Here is a 24,176-nt window from a genome sequence, read left to right as displayed (position 1 = left end):
ATTATAGTAGCTTCACCAATAGTTATTATAATTTAACTAAATTAATTAACTTTTAATAATAACATCACTTGTTGTATTGCAAATAAATACTTTTATTGTATTCCATTTGAACTTCTTGTTTTTGTGAAATCTTATTGATTTATGATAACTAATTAAATTGTAGAAGCATTTAATTAGTTTACAACCTTAATAATAAGAATTATGGGTTTCAATAACTAAGAAAAATATAATAAAATAAAAAGAAAATGCACAATAAATATTTACAAACACACATGCATGTTCCACCCATAGGCTTTTGAAAGCATAGAAGAATTTTAAAAAACAACTCTACAGCATGTTTTTTTTATTTTTATGAAAAATAATTCATTTCATTTTAATGCAAAGACTGATGATGATGGAAAATAAAATTGATTTATTTTTAATTTACTTTTTTAGTCGTAAATGGTATAATTGCAATGCTAATTGAATTTCATCAACTCTAGAAACGCCGGCAACTTTTCTGGTACTAAAAAGATTGCATAAAAAAGTGCTTTGATATTAAATGTGATAAACTGTATTTTTTTAATATTTATTTCGTATTACAAGATCGAAACATACTAGATAGATGCTCTCAAACAATTTACAAATAAAACATTCATAAAGTTACACTTCAACATATCATAAAACTGGTAAAATATTTTGGCATAAAATTGACACTCTGAATTCAATATTCAGAATGAACACACAGATCAAGGTGAAAGCGAAATTAATTTTAATTGCTATCAATGATGCTATAGAAAGCTAGAAATATTTTAGAAAACTAAAATTATAAATATTTGCAAGACTTTCATGTTAGTAATATCCAATTAAATAAAAAACATATTTATTATTTTCAATGGGGAAAAAACAGTTTATATTGCTTACACAATCAGCATGCTTTATTCATCATTCAATGTAAGGATGTAAAAGTAATGGAAACATAGGTATGATTTTACTTGCTATTAATAAAATGCATTTTGGGGCTAACAAAGTTACTTTCAAATGGATTGATATAAATTCATCAACATATTTAAAACATCAACATATTAAAACATATTTAAAACATTTTGTTATTAAAACATGTTTTAAATAACAAAACCTACTATAAATATCAGTGAAAGTGTCCTGAAATATAAAATAGAAGCTAGTGAATATCAAAATTATAAAAAGGAATTTATTTCAATTACAACACTGAAAACAGGAATGATTAAAAGAAGCTGAACTTTATATGGTACATTTTGAAAAGTTATGCCTATAGTATCTTTAAAGGTTTCTGAGAAAATATCAAATATAAGAAATTATACAAGACAATATAATATATAGAATATAAGACAATAATGCTTCTAATAAATATATTATTTGCAAAAATATTAATAGCAAATAATGAAACTTTTTTCAGTTATTTTTAATCAAGCAACTTAATTTTTACCTATCAAACTAAAATGACCATGTTTAAATCGTCCCTCGTTGGTTCATAAGTGGTTTTTGTTTTTTTTAAAAATTGAATAAAAGAAATTTTTTATTACTTATTTTCAGCTATTTTTTTACTATATATGTACATTTACAATTTTACAAACTGTTAAATATATAAATAAATTGTGATTAAAGAGAGTAAAATAATAATGAAAAAAAAATAATAATGTGGAAATATTAGAAAACACAGACATTGAACATAGCATCTTATTTTATTACTTACTCTTTGGAGAATTTTATTGCAATTTTTAACATTAGTATACAAATATTCTGATCAACGATTCACAGGTCATTAATTAGGTAAAATTTTTTCACCAAGATTAAAGACCAACAATGACAATGGCATTTTTTAAGTAAAAGTTTAGAAAGTCAGAAGAATCTCACGCCTTGTAATATTATCAAATAATATAAAATTTAAATAAATAAATAAAAAAAAGACAAAGGCAAAAGTAAAGGAATGTAACTGCAATATCAAAATAACATTATTATAGTACTTATTCATTAGCTTTTCTTAATAATATAAACTAATATTTTTAATTAACTGAGCATTTTGTACTTTGGCTGGTTTGTAGTACAAATTGGATAAAAATGAGTGGAAATTTTTCTTTAATTTTGAAGGAAAAATAGAACAAAAGACAAACATTGTAAGCACTCAGTCGCTTAAATATAATTTTATAAACCTGTGCAGATAAATAAGAGTGAAATCAACCAAACAAAAGCTTAAATGTATCCGAATGAGAATTTTGAACATGGTATTTTAGGGATGCTTTGCGCTTAAATCTTTTATTACAATGCTGACACACAAAAGGTTTTTCTCCTGTATGGGTTCTAATATGATCAGTAAGGTGACTCTTCATTCGGAACTTTCTGCCACAATAAACACAAGCATGCCGCTTGAAAGAGACTGTCTCATCTGGAGTAAAAGTCAAAATAACGGTAGACTCATGAAAACTTGACAATTCATCAACTAAAGAAAAAAAAATTAAGGTTTCAAAAAACTTCACACAAAATAAAACGACATAAATGTATCAAAATATTCAATGTTTATTGTCTGGTGTACGCACATATTGACCCACTGACAGTTTTGACAATTTCAACTACAAGTGGGGTTCAGGCCAATCCTCTCACGCTTCTAAAGGAAAAATGTAGAATGAAAGGTCATTTTTCTTTTACTTAATTGTGTGTGTTTTAGCAGGAGAAACTTAAACTTCTTCTATGTGTGGAACCATTTGTAGGTATAAAATGGAGTGGTACTTTTTATGTGCACCATTTTGGAGTATAAAAAATATCACAATTTTCAACATGCAGAACTGCCAGTGGTTTAAATAAATGCATAATCAATTATACATTTAGTGAATAACATTTGAATAAGAAAACACAGCTTGTTTCCATTTATGGGAACAATAACTCTCTTTTATAAAGCACTTAAGACATCATCATTTACATACACACACATTATAAATTTACACTATGAATAGGTAAGTATATGTATGAAAAAATTTAATTCATTTGTTAATGCTAATTGCTAAGAAATATGATTTACTGAACCTTAATGAAATAAATAACAATAAAGAACAAAATGAAAGTATGGTTCAGGTATGGGTGCCACTCTAAAACAATTTCAAGACTGAACTCATATTTTGACCAATTAATGTATAACGATGTTTATGAGAATTTATAGAAACTTGTAGTTCTCTAATTTCAAAACTCATTTTTCCATGAAAATAACTTATATATAATATCAATGACTTGATTATTTTTTCCAAAAAATAAAAAAAAAATATTTATTCTTTTTCATTTTTTTAGTTTATTTTTTTCCTTCCTTCCTCACTGGCTCGACAGCCCAGGATGGGCCTTGGCCTTCTCCAGTAGTTTTTTCCAAGCTGTCCTTCTTTTGGCAANTAAATAACAATAAAGAACAAAATAAAAACTTTAAAACTATGAAAGTATGGTTCAGGTATGGGTGCCACTCTAAAACAATTTCAAGACTGAACTTATATTTTGACCAATTAATGTATAACGATGTTTATGAGAATTTACAGAAACTTGTAGTTCTCTAATTTCAAAACTCATTTTTCCATGAAAATAACTTATATATAATATCAATGACTTGATTATTTTTTCCAAAAAAATAAAAAAAAATATTTATTCCTTTACATTTTTTTAGTTTATTTTTTTACAGCAAACAAAACAGCTATTTTTGTATACTTTTTTTTTACTAATCACAGAAAATCACATTACTAGCTTTTTCTTGGTTGTACCATTCAAATCTCTATTTTTCCTTCCATTAATAATGTTTAATCTTCTAGCTCTATAAATTTGATTTTTAATAAATTATCTTAATGTAACTTTTACCAGCATTTCAAAATATCAAGAAGAAAAAAAACTGCTATCTCAAGCAGATTCAGCGATGCAAATTTTGTTTGCTTAAGCATATATGATGTAGTTCAGTCAGTCCTATTCTTCAAATGCAGTGTGACATCAGTACTAGATGATTTTGCTAGGCTTATAAAAAATAACAAAGTTTTCATTAAAAAGTAATTTTAACAGAAAATATTTGTTAAGAAAAAAAAAACGTAGAAATTTAACTTTTTGAAAAATTAATATAAAAAAAATTAGGCAGAGAGATATTAAGAGACAGTATTCAGTCCCCTGAATTTTTCCAGACTGAATTCAATCCCAAGGACTGAAAAATGGCACCCATGTTCAGTTTTCAAACAACAATTGAAAGATAAATTAAAAATTTATTTCATAACTTTCAGAAGCTTAATTTATAAAAATATTTTCACAGCTATCATCCCAACATACAAGTAAAAGAAAATTACAAAAGTAATGAAAAAACAAAAATTTAATTTGTGATCATATTATTGAAACTTGGATAACTTCACATAATTTCTAAAAAAATTTAAATCAGTCCCCCTCCCCCCAAAGAAAAGCCAAATTTTTTTGCAATTGTGAGATTTATGTATATAATTATTTCATAAGCTAAGATACAAAACTGCTAACAGGATTTAAAAATGCAATTATAAAATAGAATGCAAGTTTGACAAAAGTAAGAATTCACAAAATGGATTGAGTCATCTATAGAAAATAGTTTACAAAAATCAAAACATTTGAGAAAACATATTTTCTAAAATAATTGAATTAAATCATAAAACAATACATTTTAACTGGTATTTTTATTTTACGAACCTTAAATCTTCATTTGACACCAAATATTTCATGGCAATAACACATAAAATTAAATGAATATTAAGAAATATAGTCATGAATTATATAACACAATAGTGAGCATAAATCAAAGTAATCTCAGCTGATAAAAAATTAAAAAACGATAGAGTTAATGCTTTCATATACACTTTATGATTTATTTTTTTTAAGGATAAAAGCTGTATGAAAATAAAAATAAATTATAAATTTGATTAATAAATCATGTTAAAATACAAATTTTAAGCAATGATGATTATTTTCTGTAGCTTCAACTTGTTTTTTACCTTAAAAATATCTTTCCATAATATATTAAATTGTAGATAGTTGTTAGATTTGTTATTTATGATAACTATAAACTATTCCTTAACAGCTGTAACATAACCCAACAGATTATGTGAATAAAACGACAAATCATTATTAAAAAAGAGACAATTCTTCAATTACTTTAAATAGTAATGCAAGAGAGCTATAACAAGCAAAAGAAAAATGAAGAAATGATTATCATTGGTGAATATCTACAATGGCATTGATTTTATTTCCTTTTCTTACTTATTTGTTCTTAATTATAAAATTAAACGCTTAAGCAGTTAAAAATAAAACTGACAAAATACAACAAAACATTGGGTTAAATGTTTTAACCATCAAATGTTGTCAAAAATCCAATGGTAAAAATAGACAAATTACCTTGTAATAACAATAAACCAAGACATTTAATTTTTGATAATTTAAAAATATATATACATTTTTGTCCAAGTCCAAAGAACTCTTCAAAGCAATTATTCCATTATAAAATTTAATTCACACAGAAACAATGTATTAAGTTTGCTTAAACCCAAAACCTTGATGGAGACTAAGGATGTGATATTTTAAGGATGCATTTCGTCCAAATGATTTTGAGCAAAATTTACACTTGAAAGGTTTTTCTCCAGTATGAACAGGTAAATGCTGTACAAGATGATCTTTTCGATAAAAGCTTTTTAAACAGTGATGGCACTGGTATATATGCCTCTGAGATGAAATATTTCTTACACAACTCTTTCTTTGAGAACTTTTGTTGAATTTGTTAGGTTGAACTTTGAAAGCTTCATAAGAAACAAAGGCAGATTCTTTAAACAAAACAAAGAAAAATTTACATTAGTAAATGAATTAGTAGCAAAATAATAATAAATGAATAAATAGAATTTTTTTTTAAAGATTAAATAAGTTAAAAGAACTTAGTCAAAATGAAAAGACAAATGTAACACAATTTATAATGATTTTGATACATATTTAACCTTCCCTCCAAAAAGAAATAGTAATCTACCAATATTTATCTGAAGTTAAATTATGTTTAATAAAGCTAAACAATGTGGAAAGAGCACAAATTATGACATATAAACAAATATGTTATAGCTATAGTTCCATAGTAAAGAAATTTTTTCAGTGACGAAACACAAAATGAAAGAGAAAAACATGGTAATGCAGGAAGGGTGCATCTCCTGTTTCTGTTTTCCTGATGCATCTGTGTTTTGTTACTGAGAAAGGTGTGCCAACATAAGTACAGTATTTTGTATCAATACAATACCAAATATTAAAAACACATATAATAGATTATAATTTATGTAAATGTATTATGTAAAAAAACTTACACACTTTTTGAAAATGAAACTAAAGAATTGACCAAAAAAATTAAATGTTTTTACTTTGCATTGCATTTATTTTAATTATATACACATTAAAGTTTGAAAGTACAAGAATTAATAAACAAAATGACAAAATGAAGACAGTGAATTGTTCTAGAAAAATGAACCTCCAAGAATATAATCAATGCTTTAAAGTCTAATATTCTTTTAATTTTTACTTCATAAAATATGAAATGTTAACATTAATAACAAATCTATAGCTTTGTTTTAAGATTACAGTGAAGCTGGTAAAATGTTGTGGTTTGATATAATATGATATTTAAGAGATTCATTCCTTTTAAAAGACTTAGAGCAAACAGGGCATTTAAAAGGTTTCTCGCCAGTATGAATACGTAAATGTTGTACAAGATGCGCCTTTTGAAGAAATCTTTTAGCACAGATTGAACATTTGTATGGCCGATCTTGATCCGAAAAGGTAGGAGCTCCCTCTAACTGTGCATGATCAGAAACAAGCACTAAAACATTTCCAACCGCTTCAGAAGTTTCCCCAGAGCTAATTAAAAATGCTGCAAGAAAACAATAAAAGCAAAATTAATTACAGTTACAGTTAAGCAAAATTAATTACCATACAGTTTCAGCTAACTGAAATCACCAAGTGCTATTACATAGTTCTTGCATATAGAATAAACTTAAGATAAATACATCATTGCTAACCAGCAAGTGGCTATGAGTTTAACCCTTTCTGTAATATTATTCTAGTTTTTCATTAACTTTTGCTCATACATATATGGAATGAATTCTGAAACCTATTATATAATAAATAACTTCAATGAATTTAGATATTGATAGATATTAAAACGAACATTACAAAGATTTGTGTAAACTGGTAATTTATAAAATAATGCTATTTATAAGTAATCACACAAACTTAAGAAAAATTTACACATCGGTACCTGCGCTGGCCAGAGAAAAACTAAAAAAAAAAATCTCAGAAGGGGTCCAACTTAAAACGTATAACTAGAAGCCACCCCACTGCAAACGTCAACTTCTTTCTTTATTAAACTTCTGCTTGTTTATAAAACCTTTCAAACCCCGACAAATATAGTGAGTGCAAACGGTAAAAATCATGAAAACTTTTCCACCATTCATAGGGTAGATGATATGAACAAATAATTCAAATTAAAACATACAAAATACGTTTCTCCAAAGGAACACTCATGCCAAAATAAAATAAATACATCTGTCCAAAAACATAAGTAAGAGATAAAATAAATAAGGAGAAAAACCTAGACCTTGGCAAGACCTAGACTATTCCTGTATTTTAAAAGAGACTTTTGACTAGTAGAATTCTGAAAGAGTAATATCATAAAAAATTTAATAACTAATAGTATTAGAAAGATTTAAATAGTTCGAAATAAATAAAAAGTTGCAATTTTTACAAGCGAAAGTTACTTAAAAGAGTTTTGAGAATTTAGAGCTGTGAAAATTTTGATTTAAAAAAAAAATATTTCAGTATTATTAAACAATTAAAAACGAACTGGCTAATAAAAACAATACAAAATGAACGCTAAACGGAAGCAATTCTTAAGAATAATCTACGCAAACGAAGTTTAAACGCTTGAAACCGAATAACCCCAGCATATGGTGTAACATAATTGGTCAGTTTATATCACGTGCTGAGAGATAGATGCAGTTAAAAAGTCAGTTAATAACTATATATTCTGACCGTAAAAATTTCTGTTCTAAATATAACAAAGCTAGGTAGTCAAAAGCGTATGGATTCAATAGAAAATAAATATTGGGTGAATTTAAATTTAAAGTTTGTAATTCTAAATTTGAATTGAGTAATGATTAAAATGTTTCCTGGACTCTTAAAGTTTTATTGCAATTAATTGAACATCTAAATTTTACTTTGAATTAGTAAGCATTTTTTTAAATTTATGATTTCTGAAAAACAATTGTGTTTTATTCGAATTAATCTATAGTTCTCCTGTCCTTTTGAAGTGATACCACTCTGAAAAACTTAAGGATAACTTAAATGAAATATCTGTACTACATTCGTTGTGAGAAATTTCTTTGAGAATATATTTAAAATGTTTATGATCTTTATAACATTTTTTATGCTTGCTCGAAAGAGAAAATCAATTCCATTGGTTAATGTCTTAAAAAATGTCATTTGAAATTTTGTGCACATTATAAAATTTTCTGTGAGAGCTGAATTGTATGTTTCAGGAATCAATTGTACATAATTAATATAAATACTTTCTGGGCAATTCCACAAAAAGTAGGGGACATAGCAGGGGATGATTTTTTTTTCTTAAAAATTAATTTACGTATTTAACATCATTTTTTAATTAAAAGTACTAAGAAAACTAAGCTAGAAGAATTTTTTATATATTTATCTATTTCGTTATCATTATTATTTTGGTAAATAGTCTAAAATATAAAATTTTTCTATTCTATAAATTTATGAATTTCAATGCCAATTTTTAAATACTAATTCTTACAGTAATTTTATAAGCTGAATTAAAATATTATTGTTTATAATATTAGTAAGTATCCTTTTTTCTGATAATATAAAAAAAGTGATAGTAAAATATGTGTATGACAAAAACAATCAATTTAATTGTTCTTTGAAATGTAACAAGAAAAATCAAAAACCTATGAAAGTGCATCCTGATTAAGAAATATCATTTTAAAACCAGAAAGATGCGTATGGATTTGCTGTTTACCTCTATTTATATAATGGCTAATGGTTTGAAACTGATCCATTCAATTTATCTGCAGTTATTCTAAATTTAATTTTGTAACAAGAAAAACTTTTCAATTTTTGTAACAAGAGAAGCCACAATTTTTTTTATTTATTAAATAAGTTTTATCGCCATAACTTATTGCAGTAGATACAGTACAGAACCTGTTATCCGGAAATCGGAAAACCAAAAAACCGGAACGAAATTCGATAAATTTTCCCGCCATTTTTAAAATTTATTATTTTTTTTTCCTCATAAGATTTTTCTTTCTTTTTTGAAAGATGTTCACCTTACCATCATTTTGGAAATAATCATTAGTGTATTACTTCATCGTTTTTTCTTCTTTTTAAGATAATTTCCAAAAAATTTTATTTCTTAGTTGGGTTTAACAATAAAAAAACGGCTTTTTGTAGCGATTCAGAAAACCGGAAAAATCAGTTATCCGGAATGGCGATGGTCCCGATCGTTCCGGATAATCGGTTCCCTACTGTACAAGAAGATTGAAATTTTAATAAAATAGCTAAACTCTAATTTAGCATATATCTACATCTCATCATCTTAAGAAAAATTATAGTTCAGAATAATACATACTTGTTGCAAATGATAAATTTATAGAGATTCAATATGCTAATAGCAAATTTAAAAGAAAATTTTTTAAATTTGGTTAGTACAGTGCACAAAAATAAAATTAAGCACCCTAAATAACTTTGAACTTGTATCCCTAGTGATCCTATCTTTATGCATTCCAACTCTCAATTTTAAATGGTTTAAAAGAGTCATTCCAAATATGTTAATTACTTAATGCAGATGATATTTTGGGAATGAAAGCAGACCGGGGAATGTACTTTCTCTGAATTAAACTTTTTTTTTCTCGATGTATTTGAATTTCTTATTCTCAAAATATGGAAGGTAGATGCACTCTGGGTAATAATGCTTCAAAATTTAAGGGAGTGGAAATTTGGACCCCTTAATGTTTATTTTAATTTTGCATAATTGTTTTATATCTCCAGATTTTTTTTCCTAGCTAATCACAAAAAAAAAAAAATTCTCACGGTTGTTAAATTCATTTGTCCAAAGCAAAAAGTCAGTTTTCTTAATTAATTTTTATTTTCTATTATTTTATTTAATAATAGCTGAAAATTTTTGAATCATAAGGTATACAAGTTTTTACATCATTTTAAAGAATGTAATTTTCTATGGCAACTGGAAACCAAATTTTAAATTTATGACTTTTTTAAAATTTGATTACTGCATTAATACAATGATTTCTTTAGGCAATCTAGAAATGATCTAAAAATCAAGTCAAAACATTTTATGAAAATAAAATCCAGAAAAAAAAATTTTGTTTTGCATCTGTTGTTGATTCTAGAAATCATATTTGCTTCAAAGAAATTAAATAAATCCATCAATATAAACTTATTTACACTTATAATGTGCTTTGTAAATTTCTTATTAAATTTTCTAAAGGAAATGTACCTAACAAAATTTTAAAAAAAATTTTGTAACAAGAGTAACCAGGAATTTTTTTCATGATAAATAATGTTAATGTATTTAAAACTTTCTTATGCTTGCTATTTAATAAATAGATTTCATTTTCCTGAAATTATTTAAAATAAGAAGATTTTATTTTATAGTATAAATACATTAATGCAAATTTATAAACGCTGCATTTCAGGTAATAAGAGTAACAAATTTTCAATTCACCATTCTATAAAACTATTAAAATTTATCAAGTTTTCTTGGTATAAATATGGAAGGTAGACATTCTTCTTTGTTATTGGGCAAAAAAAGAAAAATTTTTCAATTTAAAATGAAAAGTTTATAAGTAAAAGCAAATCAATGTGCAACACCACAATGCATGTAACAAAAGAAACCATAGAATTGCCATTCAGTACCAATTTTCCTCATTTTGATACCTTTTTTTTTACCTCTCTTAAATTCTTATTAATAAATGTTTAGGGTAATGAAAAAGTATGGTGGATTTTTAAATGCTTGAACAATTTTTGATAATCTACGGCATTCATGTATTATGTGCAACATATTTCACAATAAAACTATGATCTACTTTTCTTTTAACACAGGCAGTAAGAACTAGTCATATTGTTGATGTACTTAAAGAGGTGAAAATGTTTTGAGGTTAGAGAAATGGCTGATTGGTCGAATTAGAATAAAGAATGCACCTCGAGTTTGTAAAAATTGATGAATTGAATATTATTATTTGTTAAGATTTTGTTTTATTCTATTGTTAATTCTACATGATTTAAACATTTCATCACATTTCTGTTGGTGTTTAAAAGTATGATTGTCAAAAATGTGACGTTATAGGGGAAACAATTAGTGGATTTTTTTGAAAAGTTTGCAAACACATTTTAATAAATTGCAAGTTAAAAGTTTAAGTTATTTGAATGATGTTCCTCTTCTGTATCACAGACCTTCTTAATCTTTTCGAAGTTATATTTATGTCATCATTAAAATATACTTTTTGAATATTCTAGGTTAAATTAGGAAAAATGCTATGTGGTTTAAATGAAGTAAATGATCATCTTTTCATTTCAAGTGCAAGATCAGTCACAGATTCTTCACTTCAACAGACAGGAATTACTTGCGTTATAAACTGCAGTTTAACTCCACCATCTTATAGTACGGGCCATTTACGTTACTGGGCCATTGCGGTAAACTATAAAATTATTTGAATTTTAAAAAAATAATAAAATTAATTTCCAACTATTTATCTTTTATTGAAACTAACCACATAATCTTGTAAATGTAATTTTTATATTTAATCTATGTACATGCTACAAATTTATATAGCATAGATTTAAGTAATTTTTTTTTCTAGAGTTCAATCATATAATTTATGCATTATTACTTTTATTTATGAATAACATGTTGTTATTTTTAATGGCTTTATGTGAATGACTTAAGCATAAGTATAAGTGAATGCATAAATGAATGAATAAGTGAATGCATGAGTGAACTTAAACAATTCTGGCGTATAACGGGCACTTTTAATACAAAAAATAACATTGGAATTTACAGGTCCACTGTATACGCCGAATATTAAAAATTATAGATTAAAAAGATTTAAATATAGAAGAATACTTTTATTTTAAAGAAATAACATTCTTCTGATCCATCCAGATTATTTGAAATGCTGCATTTTTTGAATGATTTTCTAACCATCTCAGGCTTAATTTCATACCATGCTTTCAATATCCATTCGCACACTGTTTCCAAACTTGCATGACGCATATGTCCTCCTTTCGTAAAGGTTTTCTCGCCCTCCAGCATCCAAGTGTTCTACTGTTTTTTTTAATTGGCTTTAAATGGTTTGTTTAAGCAGACGTCCAATGGCTGAAGTAATGGTGTCAATCCGCCCGGAATAACTGCCATATCGGTGTTACATTCTTTCAACAATTTTTTTGTATTATCTGTAAGGTGGGACCTAAACGTGTCCCACACTAAAATTTTACTCCCTTTAAATCAATTGTTTTATTACCGATCATATCAAACATGACTGGGGTCTCATCCATATTTCCTATTTGCGAAAGTAAATATTCCTATTTTTTCACAGTTCTATAATATATTTTTGAAAACTTAACAATTTGCTATTCAAGTTTTTTGGTAGTTTTTGTGATACTTTGGTTTTTTCATGTAGAACTAAATTTTTTCGAGCCATAAATCGACTACACCAACTCACAGTAGCCTTGAAATTTTCACTCTCGTGTGGATTAACTTTGCCCATTTTAGAGCAAACAAGCGAACACAGTTTCTTGTTACAATCAAGCCACTTTGCCGATTTTCCAAAACCCAGTTTTCTACATTGTCCTCTAACACCGGCCATTTTGTTAGTCCTGTGCGCAATGCACACTTATCCTTAGGCATATCCATTATTTTCTCTTCATTTTTCTTCCATTCATGCACCAAGCTTTCCCCAATACCAAAATGTCTCGCCGCAGCCCATTTTCTTTCACGAATTGAATTACTTTGCATTTAAATCCAGTGCTGTGTTTGCTTTGTTTGATAGGAGCCATGTCTACTACACTGAATTCTTAAAGCCTACAATGTTTACTTTTCAAAGGCAGGGCATCAAATGGTGCGATTGGCAGAAGAGGAATTACGTTTTGTCTCCTGATCTGTGGTATGCTTTTGAGACATACACAATAGACAGCATTCCAGATTACCCTCCCCCCTTACTTCTGGAATGTGGGGAACAACATTCTTTCACATACCTGCACTGCTGAATACAACAATCTCTTTTATCAGAATCACATTATTACTCTTTCAACTCTACCCTCACATACAGGGCTCAAAAAACCACCCGGCCTCGGCGGTCAAAAATTCCTCGCGGACTACAAATTTCTCGAATCCAACGTCCGCGCGGCCGGCCATTTTTCCGTTAATGTTTGTGATGCACTTTCAATTTTTTGTTATCTTACAAGAGTCTAGTGCCTCACTTCTAAAATGACCCTATAATCTAGAAATACAGCAACAGACTGTGCATAGTGGAATTAATGTTTTCTCTGTCTGGGAGCACTACAGCGGTCGAAAGAGGCTTTTCAGCAATGAACTTACAAAAAAACACATTACGTACTGGTCTTAAATAAGAAGCGTTAAACGCAATTATGAACATCTACCTAAATGGAAAACCCCTTTCAGATTTCTGTGCAGAAACCTCTGTAAATCATTGGCTTGATTGTGGAACTGGCAAACGTCATATTTGATTCATTTAAAAAACGTAGTACCCTCGGATAAATTGACATTCCAGATAACTTGACCTTTGACATTTAAATTATTTCATAAAAGAAATAAATTATTTCATAAAAGAAATATTATGTTACTATTAGTAACCTAGTATTTCTTTTATTGTATATTGTAATCCTAGTAACTACTAATTCATTGTGCAATTTATATATATGTTAGTAATAAATAAGAGAAAATTCTATTTTTATTTATTTAGAAGCTACGGGTTAGTTTCAAAGGAGGACGGGTACATTGTTGGACAAGCCGTCCTCAGGGGGCGGGTAAAATTTCTGAGTTTTTTCGAGCCCTGCTCACATACATGTCAAATTCAGTTCTATTATTTTTGCAAAAGATAGGGAAAAAAACTTTTTATTTGCGATCTTGAAAGACGAGATATTGCACGTGTACAATCCAAATTTCCGCTTTATACGAAGAGTATATCTTAAAATTTTTTAAAAGTATTAGAAATTACGGGTGCGCATTATGCGCCGGAATATAGGGTAAGTGAATGGCTTAAGCATAAATCAAGAGTAATATCCATTCTCATATTGAAATGGATATCAATACTATCAAAGGATTTATGAAACACTGATTTTATGAGTTACTATCGCAAAATGAAATTATTTTATGCATATCTGTTATGTATAAAATGAGACTATTGGAAAATACTTGGTTGTTATGATCATCTTTATTATAACTACATTTATTGTTAGTAAAATTATAATTTTTCTTTCTTTGTAATTTTTTTTTTAAAATTATGTAATTAAGTATTTTACTGGAGTATAATATATATATATATATAAACTTAATGACAGTGTAACATTGTTTAACTCATCGCAATGTATCAGTAAGGCAGAAAACTTTTTAAGTTGAATGATATTAAATGAGAATTTAATCTGTGTAAGTCTAAATTATTGTAATGTGTCAAATACTGTTTATGTTCACTGTTCAATTATTATTATTTATTTTTTTTAAATAAAAAAAAATGCTTCAAATCTAGCAGAAAGTTAGAATCTTATAAGCTAATGCTGGTCGTTGTGTAAAAAAATATGTTCTAATAATAATGTAATAAAAATTTACAAGCAATAAGTATAAAAAATGAGCTTCTGCAATTTTCCATTTGTTCCCCATCAGAAGATTGATTCCATTTGTTTTCTCATCTCAAAAAATTTCTTCACTTAGTTGGGGGAAATTCTCAAAAAATTATTTGAGTAAATACCAAAAATAGACTTTTCTTTTTCCCCTCTAATGTCTAATATCAAGCTTTGCTTAATTGTGTATATTTTTCTTGATTTAGTTCTATTGCTAAATGTAACTCTAATGTATCAGTTATAATATTAGTAAATATATTTAAATATTTTCAAATAATTCTGTGATTTAACAAATATTTAAAACTAACTTGTAGTCATAACTATTAAATTTGTATTAGTTTTCTAAATTATATTAAATGTTTAAAAAAAAATTATTCTGGTTTATAGGTTGAAGATAATGAACGAGCCAACATAAGCTGTTATTTTGATGAAGTTGCTGATCTGATTCATCAAGAGCAGCTAATTGGTGGAAAAGTTCTTGTATATTGCATGGCTGGTATTAGCCGTTCAGCATCTCTCTGTTTAGGTAAGATTAAGTTCTTTCTTTTTTTTTCTTGTTGTTTGCTTGTATGGAAATATCCAGTTGTGAATTATATTTTTTATATGTTTTAATCACTTATGCAAAATGAGTTTAAAAAATAATGCTTGCAATAAATTTTGTTTTCCAAAGAAGAGTAAATGAAGCAATTTAACAAATAGTTATTTGTTTACCTACTCTTTGAACACTAGCTGCAGATTCTCTGAACCTCAATCTGTTTGTTTTCTTGTGCAATTCTTCTTTCTGGTATTTCTTCTCTGTACCCACTGAGAAGTTTGTGCATAGAGAGGAAACTCTCTACCTAATTTATTTACATGAATTATGTTCATAGAGTTAAATTCTAAACATAACTTAGCTTATGGATCGTGAATGAAAATTAATAATGGATAGATACTTGAAAATATTTTGTTCAAATTCTATTATAATTACAGTAAAAATATGATGAAAATGATTTATTATAGGATTCTCTTAATTTTGATCCAGTAAATGTTGGAAACTTATCAATAGATCTTCATTTGTTTGCAATTTATGAAGATTAATCTTCTTTGTCTCTAAAAAGTTTATTTTGTCTTAAAATAAAAGATTTTATTGTGTGCCGTTTATTGAATGTTGAAAGTGATTTTTAAAAAAAATTTTCATTTAAAAGTATTATTTTTTTGCTAATTAATGATGACTCTAATGACTTTAAAGAATTAAGAATTTTGATTGTTGAGAAATTAAGGGACCACAAATTAAACTCTATTTAAAAAGTTTTAAGCTAAATGAATTTTGAGTCTTCCTTTGTTTTCAAACATTTTTATCAAAATAATAAAAGGTATCTTTATATATATGTTTTCATAAGAAACATCAGGGGTCTGTCCAGGCCGAATTTACTACCGTTTAGCGGTACCTTCACAAATTCAATTTTAGGTGAAACGGTAGTTTCACAAATTCAACTTTAGGAAAAACGGTAGTTTCACAAAATACTTTTTCTTAAAATTTTATTTTTGCATCCTTTTAGAAACGATAAATCTATATTTTTACCATGTTTTTGGATTGATTTTGTAATATAATTTTTAATTTTTCACAAATTATGTCTACATTTTCGCAAAATAGGTACCTTTCAGAAAAACCTAGACAGACCCCTGAACATTCATATTCCCTCTTCCAAAATAAAATTTAAAAAAAATCTATTTCAAATCAGTCTTCCTTAAAACTTTATAGACCTTCACTCATGTTCTATTTTAAAGAACTTCATTTTATCTTTTGATTTTCATTATTTAACCTAGGATTTGGCTGACAAAATAAACTTCTAATTATTTTGGTGTTTTTATTCATACTGTTTAAAAGGTGAACAAGAAAAAATCTTGCCTCTTTTTACATTATTATTAAAATTCTGTACAAAATAGGAAAACAATTTTTAGATAAATACTAAAAATTAATAATATTGTAACTATTTGAAAGGAAAAAAACAGCACTAATCTATTTTTTATTATTATAAAAAAAAAATAAAAGCAGAAATTTAAAGGCCCAGTGCAAAGACTAGGTGGTGAATCCAAATTCTTCAAAATATTTTTTAACTGATTCAGCATCTTAGAAAATGAACTGAAAGTGTTCCATCTTCAAAAGAAGCACCTCTGGTCAAGTTTATGGGAAGTGAAAAATTCCAATCTTGGTGCTTTTGCACTAAATTATGTTAGCGGACATACGCTGTTTGTATTGCTGTGTTGGTTAATGCATACTCGACTGTGGTGGACAATATAGTGATTTTGGTTAGTGCAAGAACTGTCTGTCCTCTTCTGTGTGCTAAATAGTGTGTAGAGAAACTACTTAATTCTATTGCAGTTTTTAAATTTGATTTGTTTATCACCAACAATTGAAAAATGTTGACTTATCTTGTTCTTACACTAATCGTCTGAATTAGCTTTTCAGCATGAAAAATATCAAAAGACTGCTGTTTCATTTACATGTTCAGAGTAAAAACTAGATTGCAGGCCTGTGAATTTGCAAAATAGTAAAATAAATTTTTTGTATTTAAAAAATTTATATTCTTTATTTCTAAAAATATAAAATGAAACAATATAAAACATGCCTCTAAGTCTGTTTTATATATGTAAGTTTCCTTCACACTTTGCTTATTACAGTTTTATTATGGTAGTAGAAAGAGACATATTAAACAATACCTATCAGAAAAATCACCGAATTATGAATGAATTACTCAGTAATCTTTTTTTTTCCTCTCTTTTTTTTTAAATTCTGCGACATTTTATCATACTATACTGCTATCACACTTTCTTTTCTTCCAATAATTTTTAGTGTTTTGCTACTTTATTTAATCTGCACAATTTAAAAAATTCATCTTATAATCACTGCTTTTTTAATATCTTTGAATTCACATTAAAAATATCAGATAACACTTTAAAAAATTTGCTGGCTTAAAAAAAAAAAACGAAAGAAAGAAAAAATACTCAATTCTTTTACTTAATTTCTTAACTTTATTATTTTTCTTTTAATTTACTTTTGTTATTTTTTAATGTATTTTAATTTTCTCACTTATGATTTTTTTTATGCGCTTGGCTATGATTAAGCTATTAAATGTGTAAGCACTGCCCAAACTTCATTACATTTAGGCTCAAAATCATCCACTGAACTTAATTTTGGTGGCAATTAAATTTTATCTCCTCAGTTTTAATGCATGCAGTTTGAAAAATATTGCCACCTATGCATGTTATAGTGATTCTTTGTGCACAACTGATCTGTAGCTTTGTTACTAAGATTCTTGTGATTCAATATATCTTTGAGAAGGTAGAGTCACTTTATAAGTTAAATATTCTCTTTATAAATTTTATTACCACAAAACTTATAATTTAAATGTAAAGAAGGGCTTTTGCAACTTAATTTTCATAAAACCTCATGCTAATAATTCTTGTATTTAATTGAGGTGAATTAAAGTTTTAAAGCATGCACATGCTCTTATATAAGCACCACGCTCATACATGATAAATTTTTTAGCCTACCTGATGAAATATGAAAATTTCTATACATTCAATATTTCTTTGAGAAGGTCGAGTCACTTTATAAGTTAAATATTCTCTTTATAAATTTTATTACCACAAAACTCATAATTTAAATGAAAAGAAGGGCTTTTGCAACTTAATTTTCGTAAAACCTCATGCTAATTATTCTTGTATTTAATTGAGGTGAATTAAAGTTTTAAAGCATGCACATGCTCTTATATAAGCACCACACTCATACAAGATAAATTTTTTAGCCTACCTGATGAAATATGAAAATTTGAACCTACGATCTGCATTCAGGCTTCTCCGATCTAGGAGACCCATGGTACATCCGAACAATGGTTTTTTCCAACAACTCATTGACTATGAACGAGATCTGTACCATCAAACTTCGGTTCAAATGGTTCGAGTTCCTAATGCTGTTTCTGCTGATTGCATTGTGCCTGATGTGTTTTATGAAGTAGCCAGGGGAATGGTTTGGCTTAAAAGTTGTCAGGAAAATCCCACAACGAAGAAATGATGTGATACTTCTGTCATGACATTTTCTATAACACTCTTACATTACTATTCGAGTTAGCCAAAATACTTACAAGTATTACCACTTATTAAGAAACATAAATAGTTTTTAATGTAAATTTTTTTTTATTTGTACGATATGTTTCATCTAACAAATATTTTCATTTGTGTACATTGAATAAAATTATTTATTTTTATTTATGTTTTGTTCTTCTTTGCGTTGTTTTTATTTTTTTTCTGTGCATTTATGTAAGTTTTTTTATTATTTTTATTTTGGTTTCATTTAAAATGTCAGAAAATTGATCCTCCATTAAATATTTTAAAAATACTAAATTCTTTATATCAGATCTGCAAAATTAAATAAATAATTTGTAATTCAAGACATTTTGTAAAAAAAATATTTTAAAATAAATAATAGAATCAAATATTTGTTTACAAAAAGTAAAGTTTCACATTAAATGCATTTAAGATATGATTAAACTTAGTATTAAAACATAATATAATATTTCCTTTTCCAATAAAACATTATATAACATTTTTCATTAAAAATTTTATTTAATACTAAAATATTAATTAAAATAAAATGTATTACAAATAAGTTGTTCCTATATAAAACATAACTCTAAATAATTCGCAGATCAATTTTATCATGCAATATCCTTGTACTTTTACTATTTGTTGGATTGGGCCATTTTAACCTGCCCCATAGCTCTTGTCGACCAAAGATGCTAATCTAGTCTGATATCTCTTTAAAGAGACGTCGGACCTCTTACAGAGACATTAGTCTCTTAAGAGATTTAAGTCTAAGCCAGTTTAGATAAAAAATATTTTTTCCTGTCTAAATAAAAATGTCTAAGTCTGTTCTTCATTACTAGGAAAAAAGGTTATTAAGTTTTTAATTGGTAAATATTAAATCTGCCCTGCTCATTCCAAAAATTGTCTCTAGTCCACAAGGTAAATCACAAAAAAAAAAATTATTATTGTTATTATTTTTAAGATTTCAACTCAATAAAAAATTGTCTCCATGGTTTCTGTTCACATATTTGCCTAACGAATTTTTGGTTGAAGTGAGAAATATTTACGTCCCCAGGAATAGACTCTAAGTTTCATTAATACTTTTTAGTGTTTAGGTTCAAAAATGCAAAATAAAAGTTAAATTTATGCATTAAGATATTACATTTTGGTGTCCTGGAATCAACATGAAACCCTATAAACTATGCACTTTCTGCCATGCGATCACTAAACAAAATAGGGCAAAATTAAGAAAGTTTGCTAGTGGCCATTAGTAACATTTTTCACAGAGGCAAAATTTTATAGTATTAAAAAACAAGGTTTATTTCAAAACATTACGAGGTTTATTTCTAAGATGAAAAAAACCTTTAAGAAAAAATCGTGAAATAAAGTAATATTCAAACTAATATCAAAGATTTTATACTTCCATATTTATGAGGGGGGGAAATATGTAATGATAAAATGGGCATGAAACGGAAAAAAGGGCTGATTAGCAGACTATCTGTAATCACCTCTTGTTATATTTTGTCGGCCAGTGGCGACCATTAATTTTACCCTATAATAAACATGTGCTATGTATTAAGCATAGATCGTGATCTCTAAAAGCATACATAGCTGCCACAGCGATCCAATAGTGATTGATTTTTCAGTGAGACATTTTCTAACCTGTATGTAATAAAATTTCTGACAAATTTGATTTCAATAACAAATGACTTCATAACCCTGGATAAAGATTACAGAGTGACTCAACTAAATATTCGGAAAAATAGGAGTCAATTTTAATCGTTTGGTAAATCTTTCTCTCTATCCCTGTGAGTGGCACTTTCTATAAGTGCAAAAGAAATTTCTTTAAAACAAGATATTTAGAATTAGTTTTATGATGGAATCGAAAAGGTTCCATCATAATTAAACAGATTTTCAATCGCTGATTTTCTGTTAGTTACGCAATTAAAATATTTATGGTTTAATGGAACATTTATATATAAAGCTATAAATCGATTATTGAATACCCGATATCTCAAAAGATCGACCCAGATTTAATCGTTCACGCATCAATCGTACAAAAGAGCGTATTAAAAGAATTCGTGAAAAGATGCAATCCACAACGTTATGATAATATAATGTCAAATAATTGCAATTTTTTTCTGAAATTCATCGCTAAAGGAATAAAAATCAATGCTGAATATTAAAGTCAATGCTAAGCAACATAATTTCGAACTCTCTCATTGCGACTTTAGTGCGAAAATGGCATAAATTAACTCTTAAAATTATTCCTGTCACCACCGGACAATTGTGTAAGAGATTATCTTATCGTTTTCTATTTAATATCTGTACAATGAAATAATTCGATATTTGTTACAGTGTTTTGTAGTCACCTTGTATATTTTTCCAGTTGTTCATAAAGTTTTGTTGTAATGAGTTGTTTGGAAAGTAATTTCATTTTTTTGTGAGAATGAAAGATGATTTTCTTAATCTGAATAAATGTTTTATCGAATTATATATATTGTCACTTTTGGTTCAATACCTTTTGCAATTTTTTTCCCCTTTGGCAGTAGCAAGATTTTATGCTCATAAAATTTTTGTTCATTGCTTGTAAAAAACTGATCCAGGTGAGTTTTGATCTCATTTGAATTAAATATTATACCATCTAAAGCGTTCAATGGAAACAGGAACAATTATCGTAGACAACTCATTTCTTGTCTCCAGTGATGAAACGCTTCACAAATGAATTATTTTCTTGACATTTGCGAAGCAAATCACAAAAGTCACTGCGATGGGACGAATTTCTTTCCGTAAGAACATGAGGAACCCCTATGTCGAGCTTCGGAATAAAACCTCGGCGTTTCAAACGACCATGAATTGTTAAATTTTATCTCTCAGCGATCCTACTAGCTTCTTATGCTGCTTACCGATGCTATTCGTCGGTTTGCATCAACAAATGTCTTTATTGTCTTGTTACCAGCTTCAACTGGCATTTCAAAACCAGATGCATCTTTGAATCAACATCAAAAGTGCCAGTACGAGATTCTGCGAACCAGTTTTGCCACTGGTGTAATGCCAATACATCTTCTCTATATATCAGATAATTTTTTTTTCTTGCTTGAACAGCATTTTTACCTTTTCGATAGTAAAAAAGTGAAATATGCCTAAAATGCTGCTTTTCCTTTCCATATTTGAAAGGGCATCAACCCAAAACCAATGCGCTGAGCAATTAGCCTTGCAAGTTTTAATGTGGTCAATCAAAATGGATAATGATTTTTAATATAAGAGTTAATGATTGCTATTAAAATTTATTCTGACAAAATTCCTACTGTTATTTTTAACCGAAATTTGTGCACATAAAAAGACCCAGAATTGTTAAATCTTAGCCTTTATGCGTTATACAGATTACATATATTTGGCGTATATCAAAACGTAACAAGAAAATATTTTCAGCAGATCAAGAAATATTAACAAATTATTAAATTCTTAGAAATTTGAAATTATCCTTCCATCAAAAAAAAAAAATCTTCGAGTGTTATTTATTTTTTGACATTCTTTACGTTATGGAAATAGAACTTCTTCTGCGATTGTGGAATTCTGAAAGATTATGTCAAATTTGAAAGCAGTTGTTAAAATGTACTTCTTAATAATAGCAATTCACAAAATTGAAGGCATATTTTACAAAGAAAAAGATAACATTCGCTGAAACATTTTTATTTATAAAGGGCATATAATTTCTTTTGGAGTTAAGCATAATATCATTTTGAGTGAAATCTCTCATCATCTCTCCGTGAAATGTAAATCATTACGAAGTAACCTTTTAAATTTTATAATTATCAAATAAGCCACGTGAAAAAAGATATTGAATAAGGAGATACAAAGGAAAAGCAGGTTGTAGTTGCCGACTAATTTGGGGCTTTAGTCCCCAAATTATTGATATTTACGAACACGCAGACTCGTTGATTCACTTATACACAAATACAGATATTCTTTGATTCTCTTCATTTTTCCTCTCGTTGTTTCCACACTTTATTCGCTCCTTATATCAAGAATTCTCTATAGTAAAGGTTGTTATAGTGGCCAATAATCAGGGCTCGAAAAAACTCAGAAATTTAACCCGTCCCCGAGGACGGCTTGTCCAACATTGTATCCGTCCTCCTTTGAAACTAACCCGTAGCTTCGAAATGAATAAAAATATAATTTTCTCTTATTTATTACAAACATTCATATAAATTGCACAATGAATTCGTTGTTACTAGGATTACATTACAGGGTAATAAAAGAAATACCAGGTTATTAATACAGGGATGAGATTCTTCCGCGGATTTCCGCTTTTTTTCAGATTTTTCCATTTTTCCCGCTAATTTCCGCTGAAATTTTTTTTGCCCAAGTTAAAATGTTTTATGAAGAATTTAATTTTCCGCGGAGGGAAATTGTTGAAGTCCCTTTTCCTCCGTCTGAAGTTTCTCTAAAAATCATTTCCTTGGGATAAAACTGGTTCACCTTTATACAGGGATGAGATTTTTTTTGTCTCTCGAATTTCAGCCTTTTTATCAAAAACTCTGATTCTCTAAAAGTTTCATTTTTTTTCTTTTTTTTTTTTATAAATATCCCGCTTTTTTAAAAAAATTTATTCGTTGAAGTAAAATAGTTATATTTATTTACGATTTTCAAAGATAAACAGAAAATTCAAAGTACGTCCTAGCTGCTGACCCTTCCGCATTTTTACTTATATTAGCTATTTTCTCCGATTTCAAGCACAGAAAATAAGATTTTCCGTATTTTTTATCCGTCGGCGGGATAGCTCGTATTTTCGTAATTCAGACGTCGCTGCTTCTTGTATTCTGGCGTGAAAACGAACAAAAAAAGAGAAAAAAAAATATAGGTGGATTTGCGGTGAAAATATTTATTTGCTCATTCAGTTAATCTTGTAAATTTTTATTTATTATGTATAAACAAAAACAATACAAACAAGCCTTTTAGAAATCCCAAATATCTCGATTTTTATTCACACAATTTTAATATCAATCATCGATTTTCGCATTTACCTGATTTAAAAGTTGCGCATTGCGATTCTCATTTACGCTATTTAAATACCGTACATTATGATTCTTATTTACGAGATTTAAAAATCCAATATCGTGTTTTGTATTTATGCATTTTTAAAATCGCGATTTTATTATCAAACATCGATTTTCGTATTTGCCTGATTTAACAGTTGAACG

General features: G+C 27.6%; 1 protein-coding gene and 1 long non-coding RNA gene across 2 annotated transcripts; one reads left to right on the top strand and one right to left on the bottom strand.

The window, feature by feature from the left end:
* Positions 1-3,778: 3,778 nt before the first annotated feature.
* LOC139426481 (uncharacterized) lies at positions 3,779-7,603 on the bottom strand. The gene is made up of 2 exons (XR_011637760.1): positions 6,330-7,603; positions 3,779-5,807 (listed from the first exon to the last, which is right to left on the bottom strand). It is a non-coding gene; the product is annotated as an uncharacterized lncRNA (long non-coding RNA).
* Positions 7,604-8,067: 464 nt separating this feature from the next.
* Positions 8,068-19,154, top strand: LOC107436407 (dual specificity protein phosphatase 14). The gene is made up of 4 exons (XM_016048118.3): positions 8,068-8,243; positions 11,569-11,745; positions 15,295-15,433; positions 18,696-19,154. Exons 2-4 carry the CDS (start codon positions 11,584-11,586, stop codon positions 18,959-18,961), a joined length of 567 nt encoding a protein of 188 aa, XP_015903604.1. The 5' UTR covers positions 8,068-8,243; positions 11,569-11,583; the 3' UTR covers positions 18,962-19,154.
* The last annotated feature ends 5,022 nt before the right edge of the window (positions 19,155-24,176 follow it).

Source organism: Parasteatoda tepidariorum, chromosome 9, assembly GCF_043381705.1.
Source record: "Parasteatoda tepidariorum isolate YZ-2023 chromosome 9, CAS_Ptep_4.0, whole genome shotgun sequence".
NCBI classification, from domain to species: domain Eukaryota; kingdom Metazoa; phylum Arthropoda; class Arachnida; order Araneae; family Theridiidae; genus Parasteatoda; species Parasteatoda tepidariorum.
Note: the sequence above shows the minus strand (reverse complement) of the source record. Positions and strands in the feature narration are given on the sequence as shown.